Consider the following 16,733-nt stretch of genomic DNA (forward strand, 5'->3'; position numbering starts at 1 on the left):
TATTTTATAAATTCATTCAAAAAAAAAAAAAAAAAAAAACTTCCTTCCAAACCAGGTTTGTGCCCCACCACGTTTACATGCATAAATCAGCTTTTAAGTTTATAAGGCCTTACTAAAGTCAAATTTCCGCATTTTAAATAATTTCACTTCTTTCGACAAGGTCACTGGAAAAAAAAATAAAAATCTTGCAGCACTTCTATATCACTCCTGGCCCAATGTTATATTCAATTAGGGCAGGCCCCTCCCCTTAACTGATGACACTGACAGACCCTCCTTAAGTTGCGTCGCGCCACAGCTGTCTGCAAGCATTGAGCTGCCTGGCGCCATCCTGAAAGAATGCCTTCACTGTAAAAAAAAAAAAAAGAGAGAGAGAGAACGAAAGAAAAAAGAGAAAAAAAGGAGGACTGGAAAGCAAGAGAGAGAAAGCGAGAGAGAGAGAGGTAGGGCAAGGGTGAGTGAGCAAGAGACTCAGACTGAGAGGGAAAGAGGGAGAGAGAGGAGCGGAGTTAATGGAGAGGGCTTCAACTGCGCACAAACAGAGATTTGATCAGTGAGTTTAACTTGCTGGTGCTGGTCAGTGTGCAGTGAAGCCATCCACTGCAAACAAGCCCTGCCTGCGCCCTGTACAAACCTCCGCTACTTGTTGAGCTGGGCTGAAACACTGATATATATTTTTTGTTTGTTTGCAAAGAAGTTCAGGAACTCTGCGTGGGACTGGATTCCATTTTGGACGTATTTCTATGACAGCACCTTTGTTGCATTTGTAATGTCGGGTATGTTTCGTGTTTAATTATCTGTCTCTGTAAATCGCGTGTAAATTTACCCAGAACGCGAGCCTCCTGTCAATTTTAGACGCGCTGCATGTAAACAAATGTGAGAAACTAAGACAATAATTTCTCCTCTCTTTCTCCAGGTGATCGGAAGCAAGCGCGGAACCTGTGGATTTAACAAAAACGGATTTAGGACAGTTTATTTCTTATCTTTTGACTTGTACCAATTTGCTTCAGCGTACATGAACATTTGCTAAAGCAACGAAAAAAAGAAACCAAGCGATGGAAGTAAGTGCGGACCAGCCACGATGGATAAGCCATCATCCCGCGGTGATGAACGAGCAGCATCCCGGCTCACATCACCCGGGCCTCGGTCACTCATACATGGACCCTTCGCAGTATCCCCTCGCTGAAGATGTGGATGTACTCTTTAATATCGATGGACAGGGGAACCACGTCTCTCCATACTATGGAAACTCTGTCCGAGCCGTCCAGAGGTACCCTCCTCCTCCACACAGTAAGTAAACGGCCTGTTTAGGCCTTTTATTTAATAATGTGCACATTATCCCCGTTTGGATGCCTGTGCGTAATTGCAGACAGGCTCCATTACGGTTTGGAATTATTTTCTCACTGTGACCCAGACAAAAAGAGTTTCGGTTTTAACCCGATCTGATTTGGCTTATAAAAACTCAAGTGTTGTGAAACCACGGCGTAAATGTGTGTAGTTTACGTCTATGGTTTCTGAGTAGCGCTTGCACTGCAGTCAATTCCCGTTTAAAGTTCACAAACACGAGCTGACTCATGTGCCAGTGAAGTTTTTCAAAAGCCCGTGCCTAATTTGCTTTCTGGATCGATCGAGTGTTTAGTTACGGATTTAAACAAGTAGACGTGTTGGCACTGAAGTGACAGATACACCTGGAATACTTTGGTAATGTTTTTGCTAGTGGTCGCTCACACAAAGTCTATTTTCTAATGTGCCAGTCACCGGCGCATAGTCATTTATGTAGTTTCCTATGATGTAGGTTTTTACTTCCTCAACAGTCAAGTTTCTTTTGAATTATATGCATTCAGATGTTGCATTTAGGCCCGTTCAATGAAAAGGTTAAAGGGTAAAATTATTCACGTGCGTGGTCACACGAAACTATCAAGTTTCTACACGCTACAAGCGTTCAAATAAATTATACACGGAAACAGACTCTCAGTATAAAGTATTTTGAATGGACGACTGGATGCTGGTTACAGTGAACGCTTCCTTTAGTGTGTAGAAAAGTATGAAAAAAAAGGGAAAAGAATTGTCACCTAATTTGTTTGCTCAATTCGTGCGTGAAAGTTTGAATTCTGCGCATTTAGGCCTAAAAATCCACAGCTCTAAATGGCAAAGTGTATTTATTGTTGCTGCTGACTGAAGTCAGGTTGTGATCTCTTGTTTTGCTTTTCTGTGCTGCCTCAGGTAGCCAGGTGTGCCGTCCCTCATTACTGCACGGCTCTCTGCCCTGGCTGGAGGGGAGCAAAGGAATCCCCCCGCACCACAGCACTTCTCCCTGGAACCTGAGCCCCTTTCCCAAGAACCCGCTGCACCACGGCTCCCCGGCCAGCCTGTCCGTCTACCCCCCAGCCTCCTCCTCCTCCTCCCTGTCTACCGGTCACTCCAGTCCGCACCTCTTCACGTTTCCCCCGACCCCTCCTAAAGACGTATCCCCGGATCCGGGCATATCTACCCCCGGCTCCAGCAGCTCCGGGCGGCAGGAGGATAAAGAGTGCATAAAGTACCAAGTGACCCTGGCCGAGAGTATGAAACTGGAGTCAGCTCACAGCCGGAGCGTGGCATCAATCGGAGCAGGGTCATCCTCTGCCCACCACCCCATCGCCACATACCCACCCTATGTCCCCGAATACGGCCCAGGCCTCTTCCCACCAAGTAGCCTGATAGGTGGGTCATCTTCTAGTTATGGTTCCAAAACAAGACCAAAAACAAGGTCCACTTCAGGTAGGCGTGCGCTTTATTACATTCCCTTTTGATCTAACAGTATTCCCCAGATTTGCAGCCTTAATGATCAGCCATGTTTAATCTCACATAGCCTTCTAAAATAAATGCCCATAACCAGCACATTCAACCCTCACATGAAACGGTTCTCTATTTAGGGATTCAAGGCCACACAACTTAACCTAAACAGGCGCCAAATGCCTCATAGATTTCTCTTTCATGGTCTGATATAATAATAATAATAAAAATAAAAATAATAATAATAATAATAATAATAACAATAATAATAATTTTAAAATAATTATTAAAAATAATACAAACATCTTAGATTTATTTTTAAATAATTTAAAAAATAAAAATGGGGGTAAAAGACTAACACCATTTACAACTGAAAGAATATTATGCGTTAAATTTTTAATTTTATAGAAGTTAAAAAAAAAATTATGACGCAAATGAGTTCCGAGTTGAACCATAAATTAGGTCATTTTTTTTTTCATCTTCCTCTGCACTAACAGAGAGTGGGAGAGAGACGGAGGGGAAGCCAGCTCCCGGGGCTGTGTCGCCCCGTTTATATGTTTAAGATAATCCCATTATTGTCGGACCAGTGCACGCCACAGTTGCATTGTTTACCCAGCGGTAGAGCACCGGATACTGCTCGTTCATTCACAGGGAAAAAGCGACTGAACCGTCGCCGTGGCAGAGTGCACGAACCACCGAGGGAGGGGAGAAAAAGGCAGACAGATAGAGAGGAGGGAGATATTTCCAAATTGTGAGGAGACTGGGTAATTATTTTAAAGGTTATTGCCGCGCAGCTGAAAACCAGTTTTCTGTAATGAGATTAATATCAGCGTCTTTGATGGGGAGTATAGAAAACAGAGGATTAGTTGATGCATATCATTGGGATTATTCAGCATCATACACTGGGTCATTAGTGCAAATAAAGATTTCAGTTCTGGGATCATGTGAGATAATGTGCAGTTAAATATATTTGGTGATCTGAAGAGTTTCATTTTAATTTTAATCAGGTTTTCAATGCGGCGTGCTTTATGCAAACTCAATACTGCACTGAAAGCATTTCTCCAAAAGCCTAAACACACTGTGCAAAAGCTGCATTGCAGAGGCCTGCTTTTTCTTAAGTCACATGCATTGGATCAGTTCCTGTTTGATTTCTGCAACATATTCTCAAGCCAAAAAAGAAAGGAGAAAAAAAAAAAGACAGAAGTAGAATCACACTCTTTCCCAGGTGCTTGCAAGTCTATCACTTCTAAACGACGCGGTACGACCCGGACTGACGCATCTCTTTTAGGCTTTGTGAAGAAGTCGGGCTGTGTGTGTTTGCAGCTCGAAAAAAAGGGGAAGTGTGGCTGCATGCCTGAGAATGCAAAAGGCTCTCGGCGTTGCACAAAAGCCCTGTGTGAGTGAGTCTCTGCTTTCAAATAATCTGACTGCGAGTGCAGCGAGCTCCCTTGTTTCAGTTTCAGGCCCCCCATATACCATAATCCAACTGTTAGTGCGCGTCTCACCTGTCGGTGTCACTAGAGAAGTGCCAGTCAAACCTGACCCCCCCCCACCCCCCACCCCCCAACAATTTCAAAATAAAAGAACATTATTATTATTATTTATTATATTATTATTATTATTATTATTATATTATGATTATTATTATTATTATTAAAATGGGAAATTTACGGAGCGAGAAGAAGGCGGTTGTATTAGATTTATTTAAAAAAATTGTCACGCTCCAAAGTGGATTTTGCTCAGTCTAAAATCCTATTCATGGACACGCAGTTTGAAGATTTTTGTGGTTTACTGAAATAATTTATGCTTTATGGACCTTAACACAACTGCTGTATTCGATATCAGCATTAACCACATGTGTTTAATGTGTGTGTGTGCGTGGTATGTGTGTGACGAATAAATCAACTACTGCAAGCGTGTCTAGTTGTTATTATTATTGCTGTTGTTGTTAATAACTAATGCTAGTGTGTTTAGTTATTATTAATATTATTATTAGTAAATGCTATTTATTGTATTATGCTTTACTGAATACTTTATAAAAAATACTTTTCACTAACCTTTTTATTCTCAGTATTGAGCATGCACCGACAGTTATTGCTAATTATTTTAAGGACCAACTGACCTGGGCACTCTCTCCATCTTCTGTGTGTGTGTGTGTATGTGTGTGTGTGTACGTATGTGTGCGTTGGCTCTTGCAGAAGGTAGAGAGTGTGTGAACTGCGGGGCCACGTCGACTCCGTTGTGGAGGCGGGACGGTACGGGTCACTATCTGTGTAACGCCTGCGGACTCTATCACAAGATGAACGGGCAGAATCGCCCTCTCATCAAACCCAAACGGCGGCTGGTACGTCTCCACCATGTTTCTCTATTGATGACATTTCCGTCTCTCTCTCTGTTTTTTCCCCTATCCAGGAAGAAGTAGGCCTATTAGCTGCAGGAAATTGACTCGACAAGTGCAGGTCTCTGCTTTCAGATACTACCACAGAAAAAAAAAAGTGTAGTTTTTTTTCTTTTTTTTAAATGCAATGACGGTGCTACTTTTTATTTGCTAAAATTGTCATTGATTCACATAATACTCTTTTTGAACAATAGGCCCCATGTATATTTTCCACCACGGTGCACTACAGAACGCTACCTGTGGCCAAACTTTAGAACTCCTTCCTATGACACCTGGACTATTCTCACTTAATATATTATTTATATCGTGCATAGCACTGTTTAACTTTGGAATATATAATTAAAACATTGCACTTTGAGCGACTTAGTTTTATTATTTTTTTTTAAAGAGAGAGTTTACATTTTCCATCGTTCATATTTATACCTGAGTATTTGTAATAAAAAAATTTCCCCCTGGGGTTAATAAAATATTATGATTGTGATTTTGGAGATGCGCTGCCTGCATTAAAGAAACCGAGCATGGCTGCAGCCATGTACTCTTAAGAGCTGTATAAGTTTTTTTTTTTTTTTTTTTTTTTTTTACAATTTAGGAAAGCCTGTACTTTAAATATAAGCAAACTTTTTTTTTTCTTGCTTTTCAAGTGCAGCTATTTTTGCAGTTATTTTGGGGAAAGCCCCTCTCATCAGAGCTTGCATCTCTTATGAGCTTCAGAGGAGTTCCCCTCTCTTTGAGGAAAAAAAAAAAAATCTTTCGAGGCAAAAATGGCCGTCCAGTCCTCTTCTGCTCTGGACTTCTTCTCTGCACCACTTCGTCTCTATAATGTGAAAAGCCGACTACTCAGGAAAGGGCTGCCGGATATCTGAGCAGCGCAGATAAGTCGCTTTTAACAACACAGCCCCGCTTCCCCAGTCAAAACATAAAGGCAGAGGGAGCCCGAGCCAGGCCAGACAGAGAGTCACGACTTGAGATTGTTTAGTGTTATAATCTCTGCTTAAATACACGAGGATGGTCAGGTATGGGTAACTGCCAGGCCAGCGTTTGACCTTGTAGTTCTTATTTATGGAGGGAAAAAGGTCAGGGAAAACTGCAGAGGCCAGAAAGTGACAATTAAGAGGAGGATTTGGGATCAAGATAACAAATAATAATCCTGTCACTCTTTCATTGCTCATATTTAAAGTTTTGGTTGCGAAGAAAAAGCTAACATGGTGAAAAAAGAGGTCAAATTATGACGATAAGTGAAATGGAAAAAAAAAAAGAGATTATTTAATAACGTGTATCCCTCCACTGTGATTGGCTATTCGCTGCACACAGCAGCAGCAGCAGCAGGGGTTATTAGGCCACCACACGTGTATAATTGGAAATCCCTCCCTGAGATAATGCAGTCCTTTAAGTTAGTGTGTCCTCTGCGGTCACCTGTCTATTGATTGTTTTTAGAGATTATAACATCAATGTCAAGCCACTGCAGCAAACTGGCCTGTGAGGCAGGCAGCTGAAATCCATCGGAAGACATGACTTTCACTGTTGCAGGATGAAGTGAGGGTTTTACTCTAGTAGCCTGCAGCGGAGCCAAAAATATCTACTTTTTTTTTTTTTTTTTTTTTAACTGTGTGTTTTTAAACTGGCGTGCAATTATTGCCATATGGTTCATTTCACCGCATCATGTATTCATATTTTGTGTGCATATTGAAAAATCCAAAGCATACATGCTATAAGAGGCCTTTTAAGTCTAATCATGCCAAATCTATACATTTCATCTCCTTTCTTTTCGTTTCAATTGTCTGACGTCACGTGGTTGACATTTAAAACAAGGCTTTGTGGCACAAACAGGCATTTAAAAAGGGGGGGGGGGGGGGGGGGGGGGGGGGTTAATCAGATTTAATAGCTCTCCCATTTCAAGGCACTGCTTTTATGTCTTCTGTAAATATTTATTCTCTAGGAGGTATGAGCTCTACGTGACTATTTTTAGCCCCGAGTGAAAGCAGCTCTTTTTTTTTTTTTTTTTTTTTTTTTTTTGTATTTCTTTCCTTGTTTAAAACTATTTTCAGCCTGCACTAAATGCAAAAATGACTTCCACTGGGTAGATATGGAGAATGCATATACTGTCAAAATAAAAGCTTCACATGTTTTGAATGTTTCATGCAGCTTTGCACAATGCTGGAGTGAAAATAAAGATTGTATTTAATCAGGTATAATAGAAAGTGCATGATTTGTGTCTTTGCTGCGTCAATGGAAGATACCATGGATACAGGGCTGCTGAATTTACATCAAATTCTGATAACTTTTAAAATTCCATCTTTTCCTTGTAAATCCCCCTTGATGGGTGCCATATGGATATTTTGTGTGTGTGTGTGTTGTTTTTTAAGCTAAATTTAAGTGTTAGAAAGAGCCCTGCATGATGGTATTAAAGCTGTTAGAATAAACTTCCATGATGACTGGGTCATAGAGCGGTCATGTGACGTTTTTGTTTCTCTTCCTTTTCTTCCTTTCGGCCTCGGTGTCGTACAGTCCGCAGCCAGGCGGGCAGGGACGTCGTGCGCGAACTGTCAGACGACAACGACGACGCTGTGGCGGAGAAACGCCAACGGGGACCCGGTGTGCAACGCCTGCGGCCTGTACTTTAAACTGCACAATGTGAGTAATAAACCTTCACAGGATATCTCTCATACCCATCGAGGTTTGCCTCCAATATCTTTTCCTTCAGCTCCATCTTCCAATCACCCCCTTCTTTATTTCTCTCTCATCACGTCCTGCTGGGCACCTTCCCCTCTCCCTCTGAATATTTTATCTGACTTGTGCCTGCAGAGAATTTCCGGGGCACGGCGATAACAAATACTGTAGAATTAATATGATTTATTGGCAGTAAGTGCGAATCTAAAATGTATAAGACCTAAGTGAACTAAGCCCGCAGCCGCCTTGCTTTTGAATATTAAAGACGGGGGCTTAATTAAAATTCGATTAATTTTTAGACCGCCTTTTTTTTTTTTTTTCCTCCTATTTCTAGCCTTTTGGTTCCATGCGCGCCAGGGACTCGGAGTCCCCCCTCTGACCACCAATCCGTCTGATTCGTTTTGGGTTGGTTAGTGCCTCACCACATCATTTCACATCCTCAATCTGAAAACCCCAGGGACTCGTTTATCTCTCCCTCTCTCTCCTCTCCTGTGCACAAAGCTGTCACTTTTAATCAAACTGCCATTGTGGCTGAAACTAATAATAATAATAAGCAGGATAACTGCTCTGAGGCCACATGTAGGTAATTTTCCCCCCTTACAGACAACAGATAGAGGTTGCCTATATCCCAGTGTGTAAAGGGAAGAGTATCCTGTTCTGCTGGCCTTCTTGTCACGCAACTGCTGTCTGTTAAATCATTTTCCCATGTTACTTTTGGCACATAGTTAGGCACTGCAGAAACAGATTCAGACCAAGGTTAAAAGGAGAGTAGAATAATATTTCCCCGTTACATATTAGCATTTGAACTGACCCCGACCTTGGCGTAATTGTGAAATTAGTTTATTTTGGTAAATCCAGACTTCTGTTGGGGTTTGCTCCCTTTGAAACAAATTCCGCATTCTTCATGGAGAATTTAGCGGAGTCCCTGCTGGCCTGCATGTGCTCCTAATGTGTGAGTGCGAGCGTACTGTCCCGTCCCAAAACACCTGATGGTAGCAGTCTGTTGTCCTGTAAGCTCAGATAAGGAGCTTGTGAAAACAGAAAAGTTGCCACAAACATAAGGTTGTGTTAACACACAAAACATAGATGGCCTTCTCTGAGTAATCAGGGGTTTTCTCACTGTCTGTACAGTGTCTTTCTCATCTTTATATTTCTGCGAGGTGTACAGTCTTTCACACCTCTGTACGGAGGCTGAGGTTTCAGGTGGTTAGCTGCTGGTTTTTGGAGGGAGGATATGACAGCTTGCACTCTGCATTCTGTGGCGGTCATTGACTCAAATGCTTTTGTTTGATGTGCTTGGGTGCTGGTGGCCGAGCACAGGCCGGAGGCCCAAGGCTTGTTCTGCGAGACGGTAGACATCTCAGCATCAAAGAGCAGAGACCAGACTGGCTTTTGGTGGGCGTAGCATGCCCTAGAACTGGAATCGGGGCACGAGAGGCAGAGAAGGTCACCCAGTATGGAGTCGAAGCTTAGAGAATGAAACCACATCACCGGGGAAAAAACAGATCTCTGCCCTCCACTAATCATCAAGGCCACTGTTTAAAGAGTCAGCGAAAAAATGCCAATGTCCCAGACAGCTCGAGAAATCCCTGTTCCCATTTCCCCGGGAAGAACCACTGAGAAAGATCAGGAAGCCAGTCGGCCTCATCCACCTCCCCTCGTAATCCTGCCCACAGCCGGAATTCCATCATCCAGCTCTCATTCCCTGCTAAACCTATGCTGGAATATGGCAGCTGGGGCCATTTTGGCCAAGAGACGACCATGCGGTCGAGGAGGAGGGTGGAGAGAAGGACTTGGCCGATGCCGACGGTCGTCATAGCCATGTATCTCTGTGGTTGACCGGCTGCACGTTAGCTGCCAGACTCTTCTCCGTCTCTGTTCTGCACACACTCGCTCCATCTTCCCTTAACCCCCACCCCCCTCATCTGTCCTTTTTCTCTCTCTCTCTTTCTGGCATAGTTACAGCCTTAGATACAGCCCAGCTTAAAGGAATCAACATTCATATCCTACCCAACACACACACACACACACACACATTCTCACAAAGAGTATAGATAAACAATCTTGTGTTTCAGGATGGGACAGTCAGATTTGCCTTGTAATGGGACTCCATTACATATCATTACGTCTGTCCAAAACCCCAAAATCTGCCTCTAAGAGAACTAAAAAGCTCTTTGTGAACCACGTTTTTCTTATTTACTCTGAAACTTGGTGACACCGCTCACTTAAGGTTTTTTTTTTTTTTGATGTAAATGCTATGCTGGAATCTTAAATTTTAAGATTCGTATCTCTTGTGAAACGTTCACGACAAAATATTTATCTGCCATCTTTTCTTTCTCCTTTCGAGAGCAGATCAACCGACCTCTGACCATGAAGAAGGAAGGCATCCAGACCAGGAACAGGAAGATGTCCAGCAAGTCTAAGAAGAGCAAAAAGGCCCAAGACAACATGGATGACTTCTCCAAGAGCTTGATGGACAAGACCAGCTCATTCAGCCCGGCCGCCCTGTCCCGCCACATGTCATCCTTCCCTCCCTTCTCGCACTCCGGCCACATGCTGACCACCCCCACACCCATGCACCCCTCCTCAAGCCTCCCCTTCACCCCGCACCACCCTTCCAGTATGGTCACAGCCATGGGTTAGAGCTCCCCTCGGTGCACCACTCCTGAACCCTCGGCCTCGCCACCACCACACCCTTCGGTACCTCTGCTGACCTGCTTCCATATCCTAAAAGACAAACTGCTTCTTGGTCCGATCTAAGCTCCTCACCAAGCCACGGTGTGAGAGCGACAGGCTTTAGGCTCCTGTTCTCCTCAGTTGTATCTTATTTTTATAAAATCGAAGTGTACCTCTGCGACGTGAATGCTTTGCAGACTTGACTGTGGCGCACTGACCTCCAGGGGGAAGTTTTTTGTTTTCCTCCTCCCCAAGCCGCCACCACCGCATCGAGGCTGTCCTCCCAGCTGATCCACACGATAAGGAGCTCCATTTGTGTACAAAAAGCCATTTTTCCACACTTGACATCACAAAAACTGACATTACAAGAACTTTTGTGACGCCCTCTTCCTTAATGTCCAAACCCGCCTCTCTTCACCTTATACCTGTGCAACAGGAACCCCCCTCCCCACTCCCTTTCTTCCTCTTCCTCTTCTCCTCCTTCTTCTGCTGAAGATGAGGAGAGACAGACGTTGAATATATTTGTACAAATTGTATGAAATACAGTACATTTAATGAAGACTTTTTAATTAAGTAAGAAAAAAAAAAGGAAACATGCCCCAGGGCAGCTAACAACAAGAAGGGTACGAGTCGCAGCAGGTGGAGAGACTTGCCGCTGGAGGAGTGAGGAGAGGCCGCCTCCGAGTCCCGGAGGAAAGAAAAAAAAGGGAGGAGGAGGTGAGGGAAAGACTTTTGAGAAAGGGCAGGCTTTGGTTTTTGCCTGCTTGAATTGTGTTGCATTAAGTTTTCAGAGAGTCCGCGGTTCTGGCTGCAGGCGTCTCTTCTTCTTTCTTTTTTTTTTTTTTTCTTTTCTTTCTTTTTTTTTTTTGGATGTGCTATAGGTCTCGGGCAATTGGTTTGTGTTGAAGCGCGCACGTACAAGCACACGCATACATGTACACGTACACACACACACACACACACACTTGCACACACGCGATCACCTGAAAGACTTTCTTCCTGCCCACAGATTATATGCATTGTGAAAAAAGTTCCTGTATTTGTTATTTGTATGTAAATCAGAGTACCAAAAATACGAAAGAAACAAAGATGTAGAATTATTTCTTTATGTTATGCAGACTGAATGGTTGTAAAAAATTTAATAATAATCACTAGTGTAAAATATGACTGCTTTTTTGTTTCGTAATTTTTTTTTTCCTCTTTGAAAATAATAAACTAGTTTAATCTCTGTTGACATGTTAGCTGTGGTTGAGAGCTCTTTTCTGTCTGTTTCTGTGCCTTGTGATCTTTGACACATGCTTACACACCCCCACCCACTCACCTACCCACTACAACCACAACTCGAGACGCCCACCAGTTTTTTTTTAGTTTTTGGGTTTTTTTTTTTTTTTTTTTTCTCAGCATTCACAGGAACAGCTCTTACGGTCAGTTGAGCACAAACAGGAAGTGGAGGAATAAACAGCGGCAATGGAGGAACAAATCAAATGGCAGGGTCAGACAGGTCAGGCCATGCGGCGCACCGTGGGCTGAAGTGGCTTTTGTTTCATCCTACAAATATATAAATACACTGAGACCGACATGCACGAAAAACATCTGTCATTCATTAAGTGAGGAGGATTCATCAGGAAGCAGCAACGTTGCGGGCGTTTCTCTCGCATCCTAATACAAACTATTAATTGTGATGAGAAATAAAATGCTGATATTAATCCCTAAGCTGAATAATGCTAAAGATATATAAAATAGTCACATGGCTGCATGCAACACCTTAAAAACAAAAAGTTAATGAGCACTTCTAAACTTGCATTAATCTCACTAAATGTATCACCTCTACTAGTGAGAAATGATTAAAGCGTCAAGCAGGATGGGAAAAGAGGAACTATCGTACTTGTTTGTTTCGACTACTGCACCGCAGAGTGGAGAGTTTCCACCTTATTTAATATCATTTTGCCAGTCAACAGCTGACATTTCCATAACCCGCACTCAAAATACGACTGGGTTTTTGAACTGTAAGTACTAATGAAGGATGGTAGCCCATGTAAGGTGGCAGGAAAGAGCGAGAAGAAGAATAATAAGCTACTATCACTATGAAAGATTGCTAACGCAGGGCTGCAGAGCCCAGTCACACACCATAGTGGGTGATCAGTGTTGTTCAAGCTGGGGAGGTATCATCATATGCTCTGTACATGCATTGGAAGATGTGATGCATAAGTGATTTATGTCCATCATAAAATTCTGGATTAAAGAATCCAGAATTAAAGAAAGTATTTAAAGAAACATCCCATCTCTCGAAACTCCAAGCACTTCTCTTCATAAAATCAAACAAGAAACACCCCAGAAAAGCATGAAAACGTCGCCACAGTTTATCTTTTTTGCCATCGTTAACCTTCTAGTAATCCACAAGCAACACCTTCTTCACATCAACGCAGCTGCAGTGGTCAGATTTACGTCACTTCTCTTTACTTGCACAATCTTTTATTTTGTGCATGCAGAGCAGTTCGTGACACGTTGGTTTTTTTATTGAAACCCGCAATCAAAAAGTGTGTGTGCCGGATCTTACATCTTGGGTGCAAATTCAAAAATGCTCATCAAAACAATAAATAAATAAAGCAACAAGCAAAAGTTAAAAAAAGGAAATGATTTTCAGCTACAATGATGCCATTTTCATAATTACAAAAGTGATCTAAATATGAAAAAAGGGCAAAGTTAAAAAGGTTCTAAATTAAATCAAGAATTAAGCAAAGACTGAAGCATTAAAGGTGAAAATAATTTATTTCCACAGTAAGCCTGGACTGCTGTGTTTATTATTATAAAAAATAAAGAGATAATGCTGATGCAAATTTGTTACAAAGTATCTGTGATAATAACAGGATGGAGGTGGAGTAAAACCATCAAGCTCAGATGAAAGAAGCAAATAATTTCTTTCAGTTTTATTAGGCCACAAATTAACCACATAGTCCTGCAGCGAACTCCTTCACGTAGTCAGCCTTGCAAGATTTGATGCTTTCGCATGCAAAGTTTTGTCGTCTTTGGCTTGAAACCTCTAAACAACTCTAAAGATCTAACCGCCCCAAAATTGTACACTGTTGCAAACCATTTCCAGTATCGAAATATATTTGCACAAGTGGAATGCCTGCTTCCCGGCAGAAAAGGCCATACAGAAGTCAGGTATTTGGCATAATTTGTTTCTGAGCTGCTGTGACCAATCAGGAGATTTGCTCATGTGTTTTAATAGTGAGGTCAAGGGGCCATGTGGAATGAGAATAGAAACAGTGAGGGTATGAGTGTGTGTATAGAGGGATTGAGGAGTGCTTTGCCCCGTGGTGGGACCCCACGGCCTCTGGCTGACCTTTTTCCCCTCTGGTGTCTGGCTGTGAACGTCTGCCAAGGGTGACTGGAGATGCAGCGACCGGCTCAGGTGAGAATGAGGAACTCTCTGTGATCTTGTCTCCTCTGTCCTCCGTCATCACCGTCACTAACCACTTATTTCTGTCCCTCTCTCCTTCTGTCTGTCTCTCTTCCTGTGTCTGCCTCTCGTCTTTCAGGTGAGCACGATGACAGATTTGTGGGTGTAATCGGCTCTTAGGAATAGTCCATCTTCATCCAGGCTTTACCGCTGTCATCCTCAGCAGAGGTCAGGTCAAATTTGGGGTCGCTAAGAATTTGATGACTTTGAAATACACTCCTCATCCAAAAGATGCAAACTTTGCCGCTCGGTGTCAAGATGTGAAATGGCAATATGCATTTAATAACAGAGGCATTCGAATGAATTTAGAATGAAAAGAAAAACATTACAAATTCCACACAATGCTACAAATGATCGCACAACAGGAAGCTGAAACCTATTTGTACAGGATGTGTCGATTGTCGCCTCACACCTTTCTTTACATTACACACGGTTTAGTGTAAAACGTTTCATCTCTTGGTTTAGGTGTGTTCTAGTTTCTCAGCACATACAAACACAGTGTTGCATTAGTAGTACTGGTTTGAAAGTGGGACCAATCTGTGTCAGTGTGGTCTCATGTGGGGGGAGCAGATTGTGTGTTGTGGGCTAATGGTTCTGCTTGTGTCTCACAGTTCAAACCAATACTTGTTAAATGGTGTATAGCATGTACTCTTAACTACATATTTTGAGGCCTGGATGAAGAAACAAACCCAAATAGAAAACAGAAATAAGCGTGGACTCGGCTTAATGGTTATCCACATCCCATACCACATTCTGTACAGTGTGTTACATAAAATTAAAATTTGCACTGTCGTATCTGAAGATGTGTAGTGTCATTTAGCATCTGAGACGCTTTCACGTGACAAGTGCATTACAATGATAGTTGTGTCATACACTCTATTTTGCAAAATTTGGTGAACTATTTTTTTGTTGTCTATGCAATTGTTGTTCCTAGAATGTGTTTTATAGCAGCTCCAATGAAGATTTTGAACAAGCTGATGAAGTCTGTGCTTTGTATACAGTAATACTGTCATATAATGTAACGTGAGACAGCTGGAGACCTGATGGCCGAATAGTCATTCCTGTTATACTTCTTTGAAGTCTGCTTGAATGAGAAATTGATGACAAATTTTACATCACATGGACCTGAGCAGACCCCAGACCGGACCCACGGACTCAAAGAATATAATCCGGCTTCAGAACCTCCCCGTCCCTGTTGACACCTTCAATCAAACACTCAAATCAGCCCAGGTAGGCACATGTTATTCTGTTATCTCACTATCAAAGAGATTGTCACACAGTCAGAAATTTAAAAAAATAAACATACGTGCTTAGAAGACTGCGAGACAACAGATACAACACTTATGCCTGAACTCACAGCAGTTGCTCAGCTTAGCAGCCCCTCTGAAAGACTTTAATTAGCATGCTAGTTTGTTTACTACATACAAATGTTTAAGTCTTTGGTGGTTTCTGACAGTTTGGTGTACAGCAGGGGTGGGCAACTCCAGGCCTCGAGGGCCAGTGTCCTGCAGGTTTCAGATGTGTCCCTGATCCAACACACCTGAATCAAATGGCTGAATTACCTCCTCAGTATGCAGTCAAGTTCTCCAGAATCCTGCTAATGACTTCTATGTGTGATTGAGGTGTGTTGGATCAGGGACACATCTAAAACCTGCAGGACACTGGCCCTCGAGGCCTGGAGTTGCCCACCCCTGGTGTACAGTGATCCCTTACCTATTACATTCCAGAGACCGCAGCGATAGGTAAATATCTGCAAAGTAGCAGCTTTATATTTATTTTATTATTATATTTATTTTAAGGCTTTATAAACCCTTCCCACACTCCTATAAACCTTTTCCACTCTTTTACTACAACTTGAATGATGAAGATGGTGAACTATGCAGCTGTGCAGTACTGATGGTGATGAAGGTGGTGCAGTATCTTCGCCCTCGGCCATAACTTCTATGTCTGCTAAAGGCGTAACTGATCTCTTCGTCCAAGTGACGAACATGGTTATGGGGAGTTATATAAATACCTGTATACAGCAAAATCCCGCAACATAGCGAAAATTCAGCAATACAGGATTAGATAAAAAATTGTAAAAACCCACGATACAGTGAAGCCGCAATAAGTGAACCGCGATATAGCGAGGAATGACTGTATAACTAGCCTCGCTGGTCCCACCTTACGCTAACCTATGCCACCCAGGCATTAACTATAGCTTCATCTTTATGGACAGACTCAGAGACAAAATATTTCCCACTTTGTGCAAGAAATTATATTCTGTGTGTATGTCATTTGTTTTTAAACAGTACTATTTCTAATATAGTACTATGCATATATGTATACTATGTAATTACTTGCCTAGTGTGTGGATTTTGCTGGTGAAGTGTCTAAAAATAGAACATGGCAAGCTGTACACTTATGGGAAATGACGATTGCAACATATTCTGAATGATTAATATACAGTGAAGATAACACACATAAACACCAAAGAACAGCACAAAACACTTAACACCAATACTTGATAAAAATGTGCCAAAGCTAGCTAGCTAGCTGAAACTGATGGTGTTGGTGACTGGTTTTTCCTACACTGATAAGATGGCGATAAAGATGGTATTGAGAACCGTTCTCTGCTTAACGCTTTCTAAGTGTGCAAATTAAGAGCGCATGATTAAAGCTAAATGATATTTTAAATATGTCTGTGTAGGTTTTCATTTATCCAGGTCACGACAGTCTAAAGTGCTTTAATCAGAGGCAACTGAGTTTCTTTTAGGT

At 42.2% G+C, this 16,733-nt stretch overlaps 1 protein-coding gene across 7 annotated transcripts; it reads left to right on the forward strand.

Moving 5' to 3' along the window:
• Positions 1 to 412: 412 nt before the first annotated feature.
• On the forward strand, positions 413 to 11,699 carry gata3 (GATA binding protein 3). 7 transcript variants are annotated; one of them, XM_030720758.1, is made up of 8 exons: positions 413 to 773; positions 914 to 1,287; positions 2,221 to 2,757; positions 4,971 to 5,027; positions 5,185 to 5,231; positions 7,676 to 7,801; positions 10,190 to 10,451; positions 10,731 to 11,699. In XM_030720758.1, the coding sequence occupies exons 2-8, from the start codon at positions 1,053 to 1,055 to the stop codon at positions 10,802 to 10,804; spliced, it is 1,338 nt and encodes a 445-aa protein (XP_030576618.1). In that variant the 5' UTR covers positions 413 to 773; positions 914 to 1,052; the 3' UTR covers positions 10,805 to 11,699. The 7 variants fall into 7 exon arrangements, with proteins under 7 accessions (XP_030576618.1, XP_030576621.1, XP_030576623.1 ...); XM_030720761.1 differs by having other exon boundaries at positions 2,221 to 2,700; XM_030720763.1 differs by lacking the exon at positions 4,971 to 5,027.
• Positions 11,700 to 16,733: the final 5,034 nt, after the last annotated feature.

Source organism: Archocentrus centrarchus, chromosome 23 (genome assembly GCF_007364275.1).
Source record: "Archocentrus centrarchus isolate MPI-CPG fArcCen1 chromosome 23, fArcCen1, whole genome shotgun sequence".
Classification (NCBI taxonomy): domain Eukaryota; kingdom Metazoa; phylum Chordata; class Actinopteri; order Cichliformes; family Cichlidae; genus Archocentrus; species Archocentrus centrarchus.

What these genes read in the sequence shown, in the direction of transcription:
- gata3 (XM_030720757.1), top strand. Translation starts at nt 1,053, where the DNA reads ATGGAAGTAAGTGCGGACCAGCCACGATGGATAAGCCATCATCCCGCG. An exon ending in AAAAACAAGGTCCACTTCAG is followed by an intron (nt 2,758 to 4,970) that starts GTAGGCGTGCGC and finishes TGGCTCTTGCAG; the next exon opens with AAGGTAGAGAGTGTGTGAAC. An exon ending in TCAAACCCAAACGGCGGCTG is followed by an intron (nt 5,117 to 7,675) that starts GTACGTCTCCAC and finishes GGTGTCGTACAG; the next exon opens with TCCGCAGCCAGGCGGGCAGG.